Source organism: Haliotis asinina, chromosome 9, assembly GCF_037392515.1.
Source record: "Haliotis asinina isolate JCU_RB_2024 chromosome 9, JCU_Hal_asi_v2, whole genome shotgun sequence".
Classification (NCBI taxonomy): domain Eukaryota; kingdom Metazoa; phylum Mollusca; class Gastropoda; order Lepetellida; family Haliotidae; genus Haliotis; species Haliotis asinina.
In genome coordinates, this window is record NC_090288.1 from 49985828 (window position 1) to 50006632 (window position 20805).

Genomic DNA, 20805 nt, shown 5'->3' on the forward strand with positions numbered 1-20805 from the left:
TATAATTGTGGTTCAACAATTGTGGATATAAAGAAATAATGAGCAGGATCCTCGCATGTGTTATTTGTAACGGTAGTTAATATGTTAACTTGTATTCTCCTTTCCTTCGTTCAAGTTTTTGAGGGGCTGCTTTCTGCATGAGGTAGGACTGTGGGTTAGCCTACAGCTACAATCGGCCGGTCGTCACGCAGAAGATCCGGGTTCGATTCCCCACATTGGTACATTGTCTGAAACCAATATCTATTGAACACGATATGATAGTGCTGGAATGGTTCTATAAGTGGCGTAAAACTCGCCTCGCTCACTCTGGCAAGCACCTTGTTGTTTTTGTGACATATGCCGGATTCGACAGGATTTGGATTTTATTAGAGACACATTAATGTCATTTCCGATTGTGCAGTATGGCTGACACTGTTAGAGGACAGGTGATTAAGTACGCTGATTATGAACAAATTATATAACAGCCGAGAATTTAAAGCAAGAGGATTATGCGACATAACTTCAAAGACTGGCGTTTCGTGAGGGTTGTTTGAGAAGCGAAGGGTGCGTGTGTGTCGATAAGGACGGGCTGTGAGAGATGTGGTGGATAGGTGTATGAGTATGGGGACGGGCATAGGAGTGGGGGTGAGTGATTGTAGCCACGAATGTCAACATGCAAGAGCTTACTTGGCTAGACTTACACAGCGTGACCTACGTGACAAGTGTAAGTCGGTGTTATCCTCTATGAGGGCAATAACTAAGCCTAACTCGCGTATCGGCCTAAAGCTTAACCCCGTGTATCCGTACTGCGGAAATGTTATCGAAAGCAACTTTCTAGAAACTTTATTTAAATTTGATTTCTACAATTACTACTGCAAACTACCCACAATTTCATCGCACTGTCCCGAACAGAGTGGACGTGCATTAGCTCGACAATAATGCTACAATTTGTCTTAAATGCTTACATCTAGATGAAAAAGAGATTTTAGACTTTGGCACCGGCATGCTTCCGTATCACAGCAACCTTGCCTTGTGATGACTGTTTAGCGGTTCGTCATCCGCCGGGGAACATACGTGGTTACAACTCTTTGTGTCGAGCGCTTTGTAACGGTGTTAGTACATGCCTACATCGAAACGCCACACTCCTTGCAATACAGAGGTTGGCTATCCATCAGTGATAGTAAGTTGTGATCACAGTATGATGTGTTGGATGTAGTTTAGTCATTTCCCGAGCCGCTGTTGTTACTGCTGTGTGTAGGAGAAGGTTCCATTGTAGATAATGCAAACATGACGTTTGTCACTGACGCCGTTTCTCCTTCTCCTTTTCATACACAGACTTTACTGCGTTGACACTGTGAAATGGGTAATAGTTAATATCACAAGACTAACTGATGTACGACTATAGTTCTATGAACCCTCTGATACCTCGTGTCTCACAGGCCTACTGAGTGGTCCATATTTTAATCTATCCCGTCTGTGTGAGAATATGTTTGCTAACCACTCACTCACTCACTGACTCATTTATCAGAGGGTTTAAGTACTTGAGACATGTGCTCCGTTGTTCAAAATAATCTTATCTCTTAGGTCTTTACTAAGGTTATTATCCCGTTGCACGAACAAACGTAACTAAGTTTAACCTTACCTTAAGTTAAGGTTGATAACTAAGGTTGGTCCGACCCAACCTTGGCGTCTGTAAGGTTGGGAAGGGAATATGGCGGCTGCTATTATTTTATATATATATATACAACAAAATTGAAAGACGTTTGAAGAAGTAGAGAGTGTACAGAGACAGTGGGTCAGTCTGACAAGGTTTATTCACATGGTGACCAGGGACGATGCCATTACTCCTGAGTTTGAAGAGTTCAGCCTTACATAAGGTTCTCAGGCTTGGATGGCATATGTCATCGCATCCTGATTGCGCAGAACGATGCACATGATGTTCATCTCTGGATCCAATTAGGGTAGTCCAGCAGTTAAAGCATTCGCTCCTCTTATTACTCGCCCGTGGAAGATACTGCAGTGTAATATTTTCACGGCAATATTACACTATAAGCTGTTCACTGGTCACGATGGGGCCATGGGCTCATGTACCCTCCAGGTATAACATAAACAAACCTAGAGGATACATGATCCCATGGCCTCCGAGGGGCCAGTGAACAACGTATTAATCTTACCGAACACCTGAATTTTGAACTGTTTGAAGCACTTCTGTTGAATGCTAGGCGAATAGCTATTTTGCAGAATACACAAGGTAAACAGATTTAGAGTTATCTCCCTTCCATCGATTTTCAATCGCAAAACGTCGGTATTTCCTTGCTTCATGCGTGATTCAATGTTATTCGAGACAAAGAAGTACTACCATGAAGCACCAGAAGAGTTCGGAATTCCCAGGGGTGTACATTGAAGCGGGGTACATTGAAAATAACAGAATAGCGGCTAGCCAATCAGAAAGCGACATTCATGTGTGAGGTACGATAAAAATTGTAATACCGCTAGGTGCACGACGTCATAACGCTTCACAATTATGACGTCACAATGCTAATGCCGCAGTGGCAGTGGTACTGGACCTTGTTTGACTCGAAGAAAGCAGCGAGTCATCGCACTGCCGGCAATTTCGCCGCAGTTTCTATCAATTTATGATGGGAAGTAATACACAGAATACTAAACTCGCTTCAGTGAAATATTTTATTAAACTCGTGGAAGATTTAGTATCAAACAGGCTTTCGCTCTTTTGATACCAAATTATTAACTTGTTTAATAAAAATGGTGTTATAATGAATGCCGTTTAGTAACCTCTATTTATCACAACCCTGGTGAATGACACACATCCTGCTGCCTTTAAATAACTGAAACAAACCACTTGAAGTAATGTTGAACGTAACAATATGAAACTATAATTGAAGCAGAGCGGTATGTAGAGCTGGTAGTATATTGGACAGATGTAACCAGAACGCTTATCGACATCGGAGAGGGGTTTGACCTCGAACCTAAAACAACCCAGTGTTGTGAACCATGGCTACTGTTACTTGTTCAGGATACGCCTCCGTGTACTCGAGCTTCCTTCAACGCTGAGTGTGAGTGTCGTTGATGACGTCCCCGATAGCGATATCGAGACGCAGTCCCGACGCGTAAGTATTGCGTCATGCACTCAGATGTACAAAATAATAATTCAGGTTTTTTTTCTGAATGTTTCATAATATATATGCATATCGGTATCAGTAACTGATTTTTGTCTTGTGTGGAGTTGGCGTGGTAATATGGATTTGCAGGATTCAGGGTTTGGTGCTTAAATCATGTGTATAGAGTCGTATATAGGTCATTTATATTCGTTTAGGTGTAGTGAATCTTAAAATGAATTTTCAAGCTATTGCTAATGGTGATATTTGTCCAGTTTGCCGTTATCACCTCTCCACCGTGCTGCGGTCGCCTTTCTCGTATCGCATGCTTGTCTAAAGTGTCTGTTTCCTTTACGGGATATTATGTCACGAGATCTCATTATTACTCGATTTCATCATATCCGAATTTGCCCATTGAAGCAAGTGTGTGTGGTGTGTGTGTGTGTGTGTATGTGTGTGTGTGTGTTTGTGATGTGTTTGTGGTGTGTGTGTGTGTGTGTGTGTGTGTGTGTGTGTGTGTGTGTGTGTGTGTGTGTGTGTGTGTAAACAAATACTCTGAGGAAGAGTGTAGCTTAAAATGCTTGTATAGATACTATGAAAACGTGTATAGCTTAATATACTTGTATGATTACTCTGGAACTTTGTATAATTTAATATACTAAGTCTTGAGCCTTACATTTTTATTTAACACAGTTGTGTAATTACACTGATTAAGAGGTCGGTCACATGGTCAGAATTTGACGCCAGTACGTTTGAGTTTACGCCGCGCACAGAAATATCCCAGCTATATGGCGGCGGTCTGTAAATAAAAGTCTGGACCAGACAATCCAGTGATCAACATCACGAGCATCGATCTGCGCAACTGGGAACAGATGACATGTCAGCGAGCCTGACCTCCCAATCGTATCGCTTCTAAAATATAGTGTATATCCATAGCTTTTTTCGACGGAGCCGAGCCAATTAAATGTGTGCTCAAGGTACTTGTGTTAGATCACCAATTGTCAAACTCCCGATAGTTTATGGAGGAAAATGGCATAGTTCAATAGTCCGAAAGCATTCGCTCGTCACACCGAAGACCCCGGTTCGATTCTCCACATGGGTTCAATGTGTGAAGTCTGTTTCTGGTGTCTCCCATCGTGATAATGCTGAAATATTGTTACAAGCGGCGTAAAATCCAACTCACTCACTCACTCACTTGCAATATGTTTTACGTAAGCCGATGTGGTTGAGTGGAGTCAATTGTTGACATTTATGTGAAAGCGATTAGGTAAATCGCTGAGGGCCTGGATTTGGATCACGGGTGTAGTTCACCCTCCAAAACTGTATTATAATGTCTTTGTAATTTTGAAATCGTAAGCCTGAGTAAAACTTCTGTTATGTTGGAGCATACATTCGTTCGTATAGCTTCTCCTATGTCTATTGTTACTCTTAAGAATTTGCCGTGACAAAAGGTATAAGAAAATCCCCTGGGAACTTGCAAAAATATAGCACAGACAAGTCTATATTATGCATTGAGCCGACAAATAAGCAAGATACAGCGATTCACAATAGTGGTTTCTAGTACAATGCAACTGAGTCAAATCTAAACTAACGGGTCACAAATATAATATCAGCTCACCAAAGTCCTGGTTTTCGGCGAGAAACAGTTCTACTAAATCTTTCACAGCGAGCGATCTTCAATGTAGGTCTAGCTTAACGAAGAGGCAGACAGATGTAGGTAGGCGAGTGATGACACAACTCCGTGTATACGCCAGTGTGTGTGTGGTAAACACAACAACCAGCCACATACAAACACAGTCACTGATTCTTGAGCATTCCAGCTTCACATACTCATATGCAGAAGAGCACCTAAGGGGAGGCAACTCTAAAGCGCACCCTTAAAGGCGTGCCGCTAAAATACAATTACCGTGATACGAAATGTGACCCATAATAACTCTAAACATTGTGACCCAGTAAAAACTATCACTTAATCAATAACAACACACATTACAGAAAATACACACTCGTAACAATAACCTATATGGTGTTTAATATACCTCTATCGAGTTTAAAATTTGACATAAAAGTCAAACAACTGACCTTAAAAGCCACAAGAGAGCTTCGAAAATCTGGGCCCTGACATATAAAGTTGGCGTATAAACCTGGATCCAGATTTTCGAAGTTCACTTATCGCTGAGATAGACATAAGTGCCATACATTAACATAAACTTACGACTATCTTAGCGCTAAGAGAGCTTGGGAAATCTAGGCCCAATTTTATAAAATCATAAGGCTTCTTGTAATCCAAGTTAACACTAATCCACAGCAATTCCCTGGAGCTGGTTGTTGTGTTTGTTATTTTTCTCTCCCCCACAAGTACCCAGATGATATCCCAGAATTATGTCTTGGGTTGCGATCTCTGTCGCGTCATAAGTAGTTAAGTTTAGAAATCAATGCTTTTTATTTACTCCAGACACGAGAAATGCTAATTGGGAACCCTTTCTCGGGTAACCCTAGTGGACTTACCTCTAATAATATTATATAAATACATGAACTGACCATTACGTTAATGATGATAAATAACATGTAGGTTTATACCACCAAATACGGTTACAGCAAGGGAGAAATAATCACTGTATTGCATGCAATTTTAAACGTCTAAAAAAATAGGGGTTCGAAGTTGTTTTGAGGAAGCAGGAAGGGAGCAGGAACTCACCACCGCCTGGCAGCTGGGCGATTGTTGGCGCCTAAGATTAATCTCACTGGATCAGTCCCCCTTTAACGCTGCAACACTTCCCTCATATGACTGCATTCCACTGTGTCCAAACGGCACTTGCAGTGACTATATTCTCAAATAGTTGTGGGGGCCAGTTGTGGGGGCCAGTTCCCAGTGAGCAGTAGATATCAACCTGCTATTATTGGTCCCTATTTTAGGTCTTCCAAAACAGTATGTCGCGTCGAATGCAAGCTATGCAATCTGCGGCTGTAATGCATATTGCGATACATCGGCTGCTTTGATCAGGGTGCGGAACACAAGTTCAGTCACTGGCTCCAGGCTCCTAAGTGAAATCCCTATGAGATCAGTCGGTGCCGCTCGTACTTTACACAGGTGTGGACGTTGCGAAAGGTAGGTGGCCACGTGAGCGAAGATAAGACTGACTCACTACACTAGAGCATACTGGACTGACAATCACTCCCCAGCATCCTGTGATTCACATGTAGCAGGCTTACAGAAAGCAGTTTGGCTGGAATAAATTACCCCTGGGTAACTGATAAAGAGCCTGTGTGAGGTGGGAGATTCAGACACTGATGAAATTCTTGACTTGTTAGCATTTTAGGGGACTCCTATCAGTAGAAGGGAAAATAGGTTTATACTCGTACAGACGGCATTGTCTAAAATGGATAGTAGAACGTAAAACATTCATCTCTTGATGATGGTTTGTGGGATACCTGTTTCGTGCAGTGATAATTGATGACGTCTGATATGAGTGATATCGTTGATTTGTTGCTATTGGATTACAGTGATATCGTTGATTTGTTACTATTGGATTACAGTGATATCGTTGATTTGTTACTATTGGATTACACTGAAGCAGTGAAAGTCTTAATGCCGCTTTTCGTTATATTCTAGTCATTTAGTTGCGAAGGGGGGTCAAGTAGCCTAGTGGTTAAAGCATTCACTCTCACGCCGAAGACCCGGGTTCGATTTCCCACAAGAGTACAATGTGTGAAACCCATTTCTGCCCACAATGCTGGAATGTTGCTGAAGCGGCATAAAACTATAACTCACTCGCTCACTCATTAACCCTCGCGGACAACAGTAATCAGTTTCACATGTTGCACCCAAATGTAGAACAATGGTCAAGAACATAAATATGGTATTACATGCCCCGTCCCCCCCTTCTCCCTTTCCAAGGGATACCGTATTTCCTCTAATAAGTGAATAAGTGCCCTGGCGCTTATTAATTCAGCAAAACTCTAAGACCTAGGTTAAAAGCGGCCGGCCCCTATTGGAGGCCCGGCGCTTAAGGTTTCAAATGAAATAAATATAAGAAAAGGCACATTTATGGATGTCAACTTCTTTATTGTGGAGAACACAACGTTTTGGAGCTTGCTTGCTCCTTCATCAGGTGAATAGATGAGATTACCAAGGGGGATTTATATACATAGGCGCTACAAAGAAAACATGAGGCCATTAATATAATGTATTTAAACATTTGTAAATAAATATATATTTTCCACTGGTATATTATTTAAAAACATTGTAAATATGTGTCACACACAACGCGGTTGTGAGACTCAGCGTATAGATCTGAGTGAGATTGTCTGGTTACTCATGAGGCTACTGGTTACTCATGTTACTTTTCATGAGGGGTTTGAACTCGGATCCTAAGAGATACGGACCAGTTCTTCATCCACATCGTTTTATATGGAAAAAGAGGAAAATCCACACAAGACATTACGGATTAAGTATTTGGGGAGAGTTTGAAGAGAATATTCAAGTTTGAGACAAGTATGGTAATCTTGCAGTTAAAGCGTTCATTCGTCACGCCGGTTCTTTATATGGGTGCAATATTTGAAGCCCATTGCTTGAATATGTCTAAACACGGTGTAAAACCTGACTTATTCGGTTTGGCTATATCTAATCTTAGGTTAAATGATCACGCAAAGAAAAAACTGCGATAAAGGCCTTTCATACTGCAGTTTGAGTGATCTGCTTTCGCTTCTACTGTGTTTACAGATAATAAACCGGTTCGGTATATGATAATCATTTCCAGTCGTTTCATGTGCGTGTGCTGACAGACCGCCCGCTTACAACTTTCCCAGTGTTTACTTTTTGCAGTTACAACCACATTCTATAAAAAATAAGACTTTTAACAGTCTCTTTCACAAATGCTGGTACTCCGCCGTTAAAAAATTGTTTTATTCACTTTCTACGACAGACATAATGCAGTTTAGGGTTGTTGGTGTCGAACACTCTTCTGGCGTTCCTATTCAATTTCCTTTTGTCAGTTATTAAAGATGCCGATGACGGCTCAGATTCTCCCACGTGGTTTCAGTAAACCAAATAATGAATGTATTACAACCGCGAGGAATTAGAACGTGCACTGTACGGAACGAAGTATTTATTAATAAAATGTAATCAATATATAGTTTCCTCGTTGCATTTTTCACCTCAGACTGCCTCAACCAGAATGTTTCAGGAAGTCGTCAGTTCGATGTGTCAGCATGATATTTATGAGAACATTTTCTCATTGTCGTCAACTGCCGTCTTGTTTATCTTAATACAGTGGAAGCTGTCTCAACCGGCACTCATTGGCACTGAAGAAATAATCCTGTTTGGGCAATGTGTCGGATTGTACAGCTGATAACAAATGTACAAGCCACATACGGAACCGAGATTTTACGCCAGTGTTGACATCATGCCGGACTGGGCAGATGAAGGTTTTTACAGCTTCCATTGTATCTAATATCAATAAAGGCATTTCAACGATTTTCAGTGCAGGGGCCAACCTAATGAGTGAGCGAGAGACTGAGTGACAATGATTTTACACCGCTTTTAGCAATATCACAGCGTTGGACACCAGCAACAACAATGTACATGTGGGGAATCAAACCCAGAAATTTGGCTTGACGACTAGCGGATTTGACCACAAGATTTCCCACTGGAATTTGGAAGGGACTGGCTGGTGATGGGACTTTATGGGAGGGATTGTCGGAGTTATGGGTTGAAAGTGTAGCCCCAATTGTCCCCAAATACTGTTTTGAAAGTTAAATATATATACAGGAATCAATGGTTGTAACGAAATCAAATAAAACACTGATTTTAGTACGGTATAAGCGCAGTATGTAATGCGCATTTCGACTAAACTATGCAGCACAAAGCAAACGAGTTCGTGATATTTGTCAGCTCGTTGTATATGTTCGAAATAACACACTTTTTACTGCCTACAATATTTTTACTGCCTACAATTTTGTCCCAAACGCGTTTATTGTTACAAGTGTGTATTTTCTGTATATTTTGTTATTAATTCAGTAATAATTATTATCTGGTCACAATGTTTAGTGTTTTGAATAATAATTATAATGGGTCACATTTCGTATAATAGATGATCCGCATTTTTAGGATTCAGGTTTTCCGGGAATTAGCTGCCGTTGACTTCCTATTTGTTTACTTCCGGGAGGTTATTCTGGGGGCATTCTACGGTGCTGGCGATGACCGTAGGTGCTCGTACTTTCGGGAAACGACTGAAAGTATATATAAAGGCTAGTTGCCGTGTTGTGAGCGGCACAGATACACAGATTGACACATTCACATTCATTCTCTGGAGTATATCATCATCAATTTGCCAACACCTGAAACTGCTGTCAGACCGCTCGCCGTGTTACATTCTGCACGACTGTTTCTCTCTCGCTGTAAGACTATTGGTGCGTTTGCTATACAATATATTTTGTGACCCATTGCCTGAGATTTTATCTCACTTCTATTGTATTTGAAATCTGCATTGTGATATTGACATGTGACTTTGTATGGCTTGCTCTCATTGCCTTAATACAGTATCTGAATATTTTAAACTTGTCTTTGTTCTTTTTGTGCTGGTTCACAGGGGTTTTTCTTACATTGTTTGTCATGGTAAACTCTTAACCGTAACATTATTGATAACACGTACGATGCCTTCAAAACAAGGAACGTTGTTAAAACTGCACACGTGGCATCATCTTGAGACCGACGTTCGTTCAAAGATTGCTACTTGATGGGTCCCATAAAATCTGTTCAGTATAATCAAAGTTATCTTAGATTGATCGGAGAAATGTGACAGATGGCAGAATTTCGATACATGTAATGGAAGAGTGTGTGAGGTAGTTTGGTTTTGTGCCATCTTTAACAATGTTCCCGCAGTATCACGGTGGGGGACACCTGAAATGGGCTTCACACATTGAACATGGGGAATCGAACACTTGTCTTCGGGGTAACGCGCTAACGATTTAACGACTGGCTTTCCGACCACCCCGTAATGAAGGAGAAGGATTTTGTTTTTCTTAGTACACTTAAACAATGTAATGGCATGGGCAGCATTGTGAATTTGCTATGCGATGTACTTTGTATTGTCGTATGTTTAGCATTTAGGGTGCATCACCTCCCCTTCCCTCCCGACCAATACTAGACCCGTGTGATATATATATTCCACCGTATGTGGTCTTACAGATATGAATAATTTTCATGTTTTTATTCATCAACATTCCGCGTTGACACATCATGGAAGTTCTAGCGCCCCAGTCCAGCCGTGTAAAAGTGCTTGCTTATAAACAGTTTATTTTTCTCTAGGTGCATTACAGAAAATGTGTATTGGAATAGCTAATAACATTAGCTCCATGTAATGCGTGCATGTAGATATGTACATTACGTACATGCATAGTTTCATTTTCGTTTCGCTTTCAAATTCAGCATTTTGTAAACACCAACCACAAAGGGGAACTACTCTCGCATTATTGTTGGAAAACGAACGCAGGGAAACTCGTCTGTCTCTAACAGTAAGCAAGACACTTCTCTAATGTACGTTTGAGCTGTTGAGTAGTCTGTTTGGATGAATGTTATAAATGCTGGTGTATAATGTGAACGGAAGGACCTTAATTTGACCATAGCGAGGCTCGAGTATTGTTTGTTCCGAACAACAAAATGTTACACTGCATAGTCTAGACATGGTACGGTGTGTAGTATTGAGAAACTGACTTCCTTTCAAATACAGTGACGTAGGATTCTCTCGACAGAAGTTTGATTAAGGATAAATCATTAAATAAAAGATTAATTAATATGTGAACGTGCAGATATAGACAACAACGATGACGCAACAACTGAAAGTTCTAGTTTCAATGCAGAAAAAGGTCTGTATGATTTTCATTAGCATAAGTTAAGCTCCTTAGCAAACACGCATAAAGCTTACGTCCCTTGTGCATGAAACTAAAGGCCCACAGGCCCAAGAATCCTATTTCCTTTAGTTTGGATACAGATAGTTTGTCATTCCTTACCCATGTCAGCAAATTCGTAACATTCAGGTATGTATACAGTGCTGAGTAGAAAGCTTTTGTTTTGATGTTATTTCAATATGTTACTTACACACAAGGCCATGTGACTGATGTTCTGCTTCAACAAAGGCGCAGAGACTAGCCTTGGCCACCAGTAGATCGAAAACAGCATAAACATCCCCGTTATTCCACATGAAAGTAGATCGCCCTCTCGTTATAGAATGATCCAAATCGTCACGTTTACCAAAGCATCGCGTCTTTTTATCAATTCAAAATTTCATATCTTGCTATAATACTCTTTCTTTGCATATACTAAACGTATTGGACCAATGCTTGCATCGAATAGACGAATGCATGTCTGAAAATGAGAAAATGATGGACAGTGTAAAACCTGAATTTCATGATCAGTGCTTTGTTTACATTGCAAACAAGCGCAGTCCTACTGTTTCACATCCGTTGTGCTGCGAATGAACTCATCTAAACACTTGCTTTTGGTGATAAAGATCATTAGCTATTTGATACCAAAACGTACGAGAAATTCAGTGATGGATTTCTGGCAGCGTGTGATTTAATGGACATCTCTTGCGGGCCTTCGGGAAACGTGATCCTGTAAACAGTATCCAATATGACGAAAATCTCACTTCGCCTACTGGCACTGCTGTACGTGTACTTCGACACACACGCTGATGGATCGTTTTGTTTTTATCGGCCACATTCAGATTTACCATTGGTGAAAAACAGATATCAATGATCACTATTATAATGAGGAGTTATCAGATTTTGACATTTGAAAACATACATAGAATAACGCTGTGAATAGCAAATTTGTAACGTGTGAAAAGGGGTTTCTTACACGATATACACAAGTACTCTTGCTGCGCCTAATTGGTCGTGGTGGTCCGATTAATTGCAATAATCGAAGATTGGTCGCAAGGACTAAACGACCAGGTAGTCGATAATATTTTCTCATAATCGAACACAAACAATTTTAGAACACTGGTTTGACAAAATTGTTCACAAGGCTGGTTTTGTCTGTTACATTCCACAGGCACCACGAGCTCATTACCGGTCATGGTTGAATTTATCATAAAGACTCCAGGACATTTATGTTCCTAACGTACTAGTCATCCTTAAAATCTGAAATTTGTGAATGCATTTCGTGCAATTTGAAAACAAATGAAAGAACTACATGTACATTATTTTGGACATTTTTGTGCATTAACAAACATAATCAGGAAACATTTTAATGACGCTAACAAAGTATTTCACTTGTGATATTCTAACCAATGCCCTACAGTGCTAACATGACAGTGGAGGATATCAAGAAAACCCAGAACAGTGGAGTTTACTTGCGAGTATGGAGTATTCTGTGATGAAATGACAGTCTTTTTGAAGTCATTACTTGTGTGAAATAACATTTTATAGTCAGCGAACTTACACAAGGGTGTCGACCATACGAAAATATGAAAAAACAAAGAAACACCGGCCATTCCCTGGCAAATGCTATACACAAACAGCGAGGTCTAGATACCTTGCGTGTTGTAGCGTAGCATTCGTAAGATAGATCACGATATCCCAGTTTCAGTTTACAAACCTGCACGTCAGATATTTATCAAGTCACAGCAAACAATAAAAATAAAAAAATATGTACATACATAACCTCTACCAGTGCAACGAGTGCTTAGAACTGTCCTGATCCGCAACGCGTTGGTAGCGTTACGATCTGTGGTAACTCTATACTTTCTATAGGCTAACGAACTGTATAATGCTGCGGACGTTTCGTGGCTAGGAACCCGGGCGTATTGTCAGTAGGATGTCGTCATGTGTAAAGCAGTTGTGAGATTATGGGACACGTTTGTTATAGAACGGATTGAGGTAGTCTAATCACGAGATAAACATACTGTGTTGGAAACGCATGGGTATATAACCCGATTAACCAATCACAATCCAGTATTTACTGAAGTCATGGTAAAATATGGATTTTAAAGCAAGACAGTTAAAGACTTCTTAAAAGAACCCCATTATTCAGTCGAATGCAGGAAGGTATATCGAATACCCGAAAAGTTAACGCACCCAATGTGAAAACATTTGAGTGAATACTCAACTGCTGGAATTTGGAAGACATGTGTTTGTCTTATCACATGACCTGCCACTACTTCGAAGGTTTTCACAAAATGGTGGGGGAGATGGACGTCGATAAATGTCACAAATGTACAGCGATAGTCTCCAAACAGATAAGGTCACGGACCCTGAAATAGATGTAGTATGCTGTAAACACTAGATTATTCAGTCCAGTTTATTTGTGTAGTCTTATGATTCAATGTCTATGAACATACGTGTAATATGTCGTGTTAACAGTATTATATTTGGTAGTAACATGTTTGGTAGTATTATATTTGGTAGTATCATATTTGGTAGTATCATATTTGGTAGTAACATGTTTGTAATATATTTGGTAGTATCATATTTGGTAGTAACATGTTTGTAATATATTTGGTAGTATCATATTTGGTAGTAACATGTTTGGTAGTATTATATTTGGTAGTATCATATTTGGCAGTAACGTGTTTGTAATATATTTGGTAGTATCATATTTGGTAGTAACATGTTTGGTAGTATTATATTTGGTAGTAACATGTATGGTTAATCGTATTTGATAGTATCATGTTTGTAAGTATCATATTTGATAATGATCATGTTTGATACAATCGTATTTTGTAGTACCATAATAACGTATTTCGATGGTCAACCTTGTCAGGTCACCCTTAACAATATCTGCCCAACCCCTTCGACTGGGGACGAACCATCTTCTTCTTCACTATCACTGAACACTCCTTTCTCTCATTGCAGACAAGAGGCCAGGCGCTGAATCCTGGAGTCGACCTTATGCCATCCGATGGAGAAACACTCCTGGTGCAGCAGCCATCTCTGACGCTATGAGTCTGCTACTCATCTAGTCATCACATCCACATCATCAACAACATCATGGCCAGCTGCTTCCGAATTCCATATCGGAAACTGTTCAAGTTCATCGTCTTGTTTTACTTGTTACTGTTAGGAGCTTTGGTTTTCGCATGGAAGTCGTACGGGGCGGTACCCCTGCGTGATTTTCTCTCCAGCGGGCACGCAGTTGTCACCGTGTCCAACGATGTCGGGAAAGTCAGGGGTGCAGTGCAGTCGAATATAATTCACATGGCGCAAGCGGAAGGTCAGCGAGGGTGTGATATTAAACACAGAGTCTCCTTCATGAATCAGACGATGAGTATTAATCAGGACCCGGTTTGTGGGTGGTTGAAAGCTGCGAAGGTTGAGAGTGAAGGACAGTTTGTAAATTACGGCAGTCTGTTTGCCCGACTTCATAACGTCATCATTGACCCATCGTTGGGCGTTGGTAGAAAAGGAGGAGAGTCTATCTCAACGGTCCTCAACCAGCGAGAGGAGGATGAGTATCTGAACTTAAAGAATGGTTACTTTAGTTTAAAATGCGAAACGCCTCCGAGGGTTGGGTTCGGTGGCAAAGACCATCTTAGGACCTGGAACAGTGCTGTGAGCTGCAAAAAGGATAGGACAGCAACACAGCGAGTTAAAGGAATGACTTTAGCCGTGATGAGGTACGAATATGTCAATTTGTATCACACAATGACGGATTATTACAACGCTTTCTTGATGATGCTGGTGTTTGATCAGCGTCCTGACAACGTCACAGTGTTGTGGGTAGATGCTCACCCCCAAGGCGGCCTTGACGAAACGTGGAATGTGTTATTTGGGGAGACAAAGAGGGTGGGGCTTTTAGAAGCACCCACACAGTTTGATGACATGGTGTGGAGTGTGATGGGCTACAACAGCCCACTAAACTCTCATTACAGACCATTTGTTCCCTATCTGGAACTGTTCCGAGAGTTTTTCCTTTCAAGACACAAGGTCAAGACCACAAAGCATTTAAACTGCAATAAACTAAACGTCATGTTCATTTGGAGACGAGATTACGTTGCCCATCCGAGAAATCCAAAAGGTTTAGTCAAAAGAAAAATTAAAAATGAGGATGAGATCATTGCGAACATGTACAACGTCCTACCAGGTCACAACATCACAGGCGTGCAACTGGATGTTCTGCCAATGAAAAGACAACTAGAGCTTATTGCAAACACGGATATTCTCATGGGTATGCATGGTGCTGGAATGTCACATGCGCTCTTCCTTCCCAAACACGCGGGTGTTTTGGAGTTTTATCCAATATACTGGACACAGGCCAATCGGCACTTCCGGGCAATGGCGTCCTGGCGAGGACTTCGATATCAAACATGGCAGAACTATGATGGCCAGAATGAGAAGGAGAATTACTTCACTTACATTCCCCCGAAAACTGTTAATCAAATGTTGTTAGAAATGAAAGGAAAAATCTGCCCTCCTAGTGACAGGTGATTTTCGCTTTTTATTTAATTGTTTGGGTATTGTAATAAATTTATTTTATATATTTAGCGTATTTTATGTCTTTGGTGGTGACAGGTATGTGAGGATTCTGTCGATTGCGACCTTTGGCCAAAAAGAGTTTATGCAGTGTTCTAAATTATATAAGCTTTTACATCGCTTCAGAGATGCACACTCACTCGCTCACTAACACACTCATTAACTCACCCACTCTTTAACTCATTCAATGACTCACATTCTAGCATCGATATCATCCCAATTATATACTGTCACGTACATACGCTATCTCAACCTAATATTAGTACCCTCTCATGTTCACACCAGATGTAAACAAGTATTCCTGGCGGACTGGGTACCTGTAAATCAGTTCCACATTGAAATCTCAGGCATCTCTGTAGATGACATTTAGATACTCAAGGCAGATCATTCTAGGTTACACGACGTCGTATTTACAAAGAATGCGACTTTTCAGTGTAAATAGTTACGTTACCAAGCAAGTAATAGCTCGCTTAATTGCTCGGTTAATCTATGAGAACCATATTTCGGTCACATCTGCTCCTCATACAGAAGAGGTGGGGAATCGAACCCTCGTCTTCAGCGTGATTGCAAACGCTTTAAACAATACGGCTACTAGATCGCCCCTAGAGCAGCTTCTAGGTGGAGGTGGGTTTTTGTCCTTTTAGGACAGATGGCGGTGAGATAGCCTAGTGGATAATGCATTTGCTCGTCACGCTTACGATCCTGATTAGATTCCCCACATTGGAACAATGTGTGAAGTCCATTTGGCGTGTCCCCCACCCGCCGTAGTATTGCAGGGATATCACGAAAAGGGGCGTAAAATACAACGCTCTCACTCACTCACGCACTCGCTCACTCACTCGCACACATATGCCAACGGAAAAAGTAACTGTGCATAACGAAAATTTTCATATAATAAAAATTACTTGAAAAGTTTTAACAATAATACTAAAAAAACATTTAACGAATCACTTGGTAAGAATTTGATGTCACGTATCGCGTGTGGTGAGTGCACTGTGTGTACAATGAACTTACAATTTGCATGCTTATTGACACAACAAGTTTACGTATTGAAAATAGAACAACGGTTGAGTATTTTCTCCAGTTAACTACAACACTCGTCATGCCAGAGAAAAATACGTGTTTCCACCCTGTGGACATGGAAGAGACAGGAATCGCACCAAATAAGGTGGCCAGACATTTAGTGTCCAATAGAACTACAATGGGAACACGAGAGATTTGCTTTGGACGGGCCCGACCGATCACGTATGATGTCATGTCAGCAGGACAACCACATTCGGTTGACCCATCTAGGAAATCAATTCCAGACTGCCAGTTTGACGGTTCGGACCATTCCTGGATTACGTCCAGCATTTTACGGAACCGACTATGGGAGCAACACATCCGGCCCTGACGACTTGCAATACGTCACATTTGGATCCAACGTCAACGACAGGCACACCTTGTCTGGTAAAATCAGCATCTATCGTATAGCAGACGAGATGTGCATGTGAAACCGTTCTTTTCAGGACAGACAGGTAACTTCATACTTCAGCAAGATAATGTCCGTCCACATGCTGGTACTCCCATGATGGCTGAATCTGGACATGTCCCCTTTCGGGCACGCTTGGTATGAAATGGAGCGGTGTTTATGTCAAGCTCAGATTCAGCCATTGACTTTTGATGAATTGGGACATGCATTGCTTCAGATATGGAGCAACGTTGTCCAAGCTTTCTCCAATCGCTTAGTGTCGCCTGTGAGTCGTCGTTGTCAAACCTGTATCAACACCATAATCTTTTACACCAGTATTGTTGGTATTTGTTTTGAACAGGAATACGTTATACTTCTTTCCTGGGGCGGCAAGGTTGCCTAATGGTCAAAGCGGCAGCTTGTCACGCTGAAGACCCCGGTTCGATTCCTCACATGGGTGCAGTGTGTGAAGGGCATTTCTGGTGTCCCCCGCCGTGATAAGTTGGAACATAGCTAAATGCGGAGTAAGAACATCCTCACTCACTATCAGTTTCATTTCCCCTTCCTGATGTCCATGAAGCTGGCTTGGATGAACCGGGAATAAAGCATTGTTGAGTTCCTTCCCTTAAGCGAACCAGTATGTAATTATTGCTCGTGGACTCAAATACCACGGGGGACATGCTTAGGAGACTTTATTCACATTACATGCATTCTGCTGTCTCTCCGTCACAGACGTTTGGCTTAGAATATTCACAAAGTTCCATTTGAAGAAAAACTCTGTATTCCACGACAACTAATTCTCGTCCGCCCCCAGCAACACACGCTCTCACTTGCATGGAATGACGCAAACACGCCTCACTATAATGAATGGCCATTTCCTTAACATTCAGAATTTGATGCACTTTGACAGAGTCCGAGTCCGAGACTATATAAACACCATTTTTTAGAGTGACCTTGATGTCAGGACCGCCTCCATGGTGTAGTGCTTAGGACGTCCGCCCGGAGAACGGAAGGTCGCCGGTTCTATCAGCAGGTGCGTCATACCAAAGGCGTTTAAATACGGTACATGTTGGCCCCTGCCTAACGCTCGGCGTAAATGAGTACAACAAGGACTGGTCGGCTCGGAATCTGAGTAGGGTATTCATGGCATGGTACCTCAGTGAGTTGTCGCTATAAAAGCAGCTTAAGTCAGGGCTAGTACAAGAAGCCACGCATGCACACACATTCATTTCGTCATATGATCGAAATATTCTATAAGTGAGACGTTAAGCCCCATTTCACATGACCTAACCTCACCTCACCTTTATGTCAGCGTCAGTAACTACTGATTGACAAGTATTAGATGAGCCACGACCTTACAAATGACCCCAATTTCCTCATATGGGAACGCCCCCCAGAACATTCCATTTGAAACAAAAGGGAAAAAGGTTGTCGTCTAAATATTGAGAAGTTCAATTTCCTCGTGCGAATCGTGTTCTGATGGTGTCTTGCTGAACTAAATCGCTCTACGATACACGTGTTAAACGGCATTGATTTCACGCCACGGTCAGCATGTATTGCACGTGCTTAATCGCCAGTCTACCTGTAGTAACCAAGTGTATTTGTCCAGATTGCTTGCCCCGCCTGCTTTTCACAAACGCGTTCACTGCGCTGGCTCATCTAATACTTGTCAAGCACAACGGAACAACTTCAACGACAACGACTGAAACAATATGTGGCATGGACTTAAAGGTCAAATCAATTTTTTACATTATTCTATAAATCTAGGAATTAGACGCTGATTACTTGAACCAAGGTGGAGCTATCTGCAGAAACTCGTTAATTACACAGAACACTACATTTTAACTGCGCTGAAGGAACAAAAATGAGAGGTCAAATTTGCGAAAATAGCATCGGGAGATGATTGGACGAGGAATTGTTTTAGAATATCCAATTTCCGGGCAAATATACTTTTCAAGCTGCTTTGGAAGCAAAAAAGAGAGAGTTGATTTAAATTCTTTTGTGTTTCATAATTTCAACTTTTTCAAAGTCCTACGTGAATTATACAGTTTCTTGTTTTCTTTTTAAAAACACACAATCTTGATTTTCTTATGTATGGTCTGTATATAGTGGTTTTAAACCTCACTCATCCGTGCCTTTAGGGACAATGTGTAACATCAAATTCTTCAAATCACTCAGCGTAGCTGGAGGTGGGGCCTTTTGAATATTGCATGGTTTATACCAGATTAATTTAATGAATAATAATTACTAAAATGGTCGACAAAGTGTCCACAACATGAAAATGTGGACACCAGTTCCTCGTTCGCAGCCTATCAAACATCAAAGCATACTTATGTGCCAAATATATGTTACCACATACAGTGACCCGTGAAGGTCAGAGGTCGAATAGGCCTTCAGCAACACATACTTGCCATAAAGAGCGACTAACGGGATCGGGTGATCAGGCTCGCTGACTTGGTTGACACATGTCATCGATTCGCAGATCGATGCTCATGCTGTTGATCAGTGGGCTGTGTGGTCCAGACTCGATTATTTACAGACAGCCGCTATACAGCTTAAATATTGCTGATGGGCGTAAAACTAAATTCACTCACTCACCCACTACCACATGCAGTACTCATAGGTTCACACAGACGCGTTCCTGTTGCTGTTTCACTACTACCATGTGGATCTTCACAATTCCTAAACACTTTAATGTAATGTTGCATGGCCGCGTCATACTAAAAGACTTTACAATATGGCATATATCCATGGTATATGTTCTTTGGTTCCAACAAGTTCGGCAAAACAGGATTTGACAGTACATATTGTTCCCTGCCTGGGATTCCGACAAGGAATGGTCGGCTCGGAGCCAGTGTAACGTGTCTGAGATGGGTATTCATGCTTAATATCACCTGATGGTTAAAGCGTTCGCTCGTCACCCCGAAGACTTGGGTTTCATTCCCCACATAGATACAATGCATGAAGCCCATTTCTGGTGTCCCCAACTCACTCACTTGAAGTTCATACGGAGGACATTTCTACTCATCTTCAACGCCCTTCGCTTCAGCTGATTTGTCATAGTTTACATCAAGACAAAAGCAGAGAAATTGTGAAAATTATTTTCTTTTTCTTCCCATGATCAGGATGTATATAAACATATGCTTTGTATGCGTGCATGTCTGCCTGTTTCTCTGTATATGAGTATGCCCGCATGAATGCATGCTGATACAAACCATCACTAAAATACTCATGAACAATCCGGGCGGGCCCTAGGTGTGAGCCACAAATGCCCACACTGTCTGCAACGTTCGGTTGCTCCCGAGTTGCTGCAACTAACTTACCAACAGTTTGATCAGAGGCCATATGTCTTCGGACATATTGTCAGGAACGCGAAAAGCGGAGTAACTTCAAATGCTTGGAGGTTTATGCACAGGATCACACACCACCACAGAAAGGGTTGGGTATACGCATGATGTGTCAATGAACGTGAGAAATTTTAAATGTGCCCATTGCCACACACTTGTGTTTGCTTCCCCTCCTTCATGCAGTCACTCGTTGTGGTTTTTAAACCAGATTTGTTTAAACCTGTCATACAGTATCTTTTGGCAATCAGTTTAGGGTCACTTAGAAGAAATCTCTTGTTGCCTTTTGTCAATGTTTCAGTTGCCATTTTGTACACTTTGCCTATGTTTATGGAGGATGCAAGCGGTGGTGGGTGACAGGACACGCTCACGGTAACCTTGTGACATCACCACAGACAGGGGGTGTTCCGCCAGTGCAAAGCATTAACTTCAATGTGTTTTTTGG

At 41.4% G+C, this 20805-nt stretch overlaps 1 protein-coding gene across 3 annotated transcripts in view; it reads left to right on the forward strand.

The window, feature by feature from the left end:
* The window catches only part of LOC137295618 (uncharacterized), a 60217-nt gene extending 44644 nt beyond the window's left edge, over nucleotides 1-15573 (forward strand). For 2 of the 3 annotated variants that reach the window (XM_067827063.1, XM_067827062.1), the window contains exon 2: nucleotides 13950-15573. In XM_067827063.1, the coding sequence (XP_067683164.1) occupies nucleotides 14085-15521 (1437 nt within the window). In that variant the 5' untranslated portion in view covers nucleotides 13950-14084 and the 3' untranslated portion in view covers nucleotides 15522-15573. Of the gene's footprint in view, nucleotides 1-3013; nucleotides 3108-13949 lie in introns of those variants that run through there. The other variant, XM_067827064.1, reaches the window with a different exon arrangement.
* Nucleotides 15574-20805: the final 5232 nt, after the last annotated feature.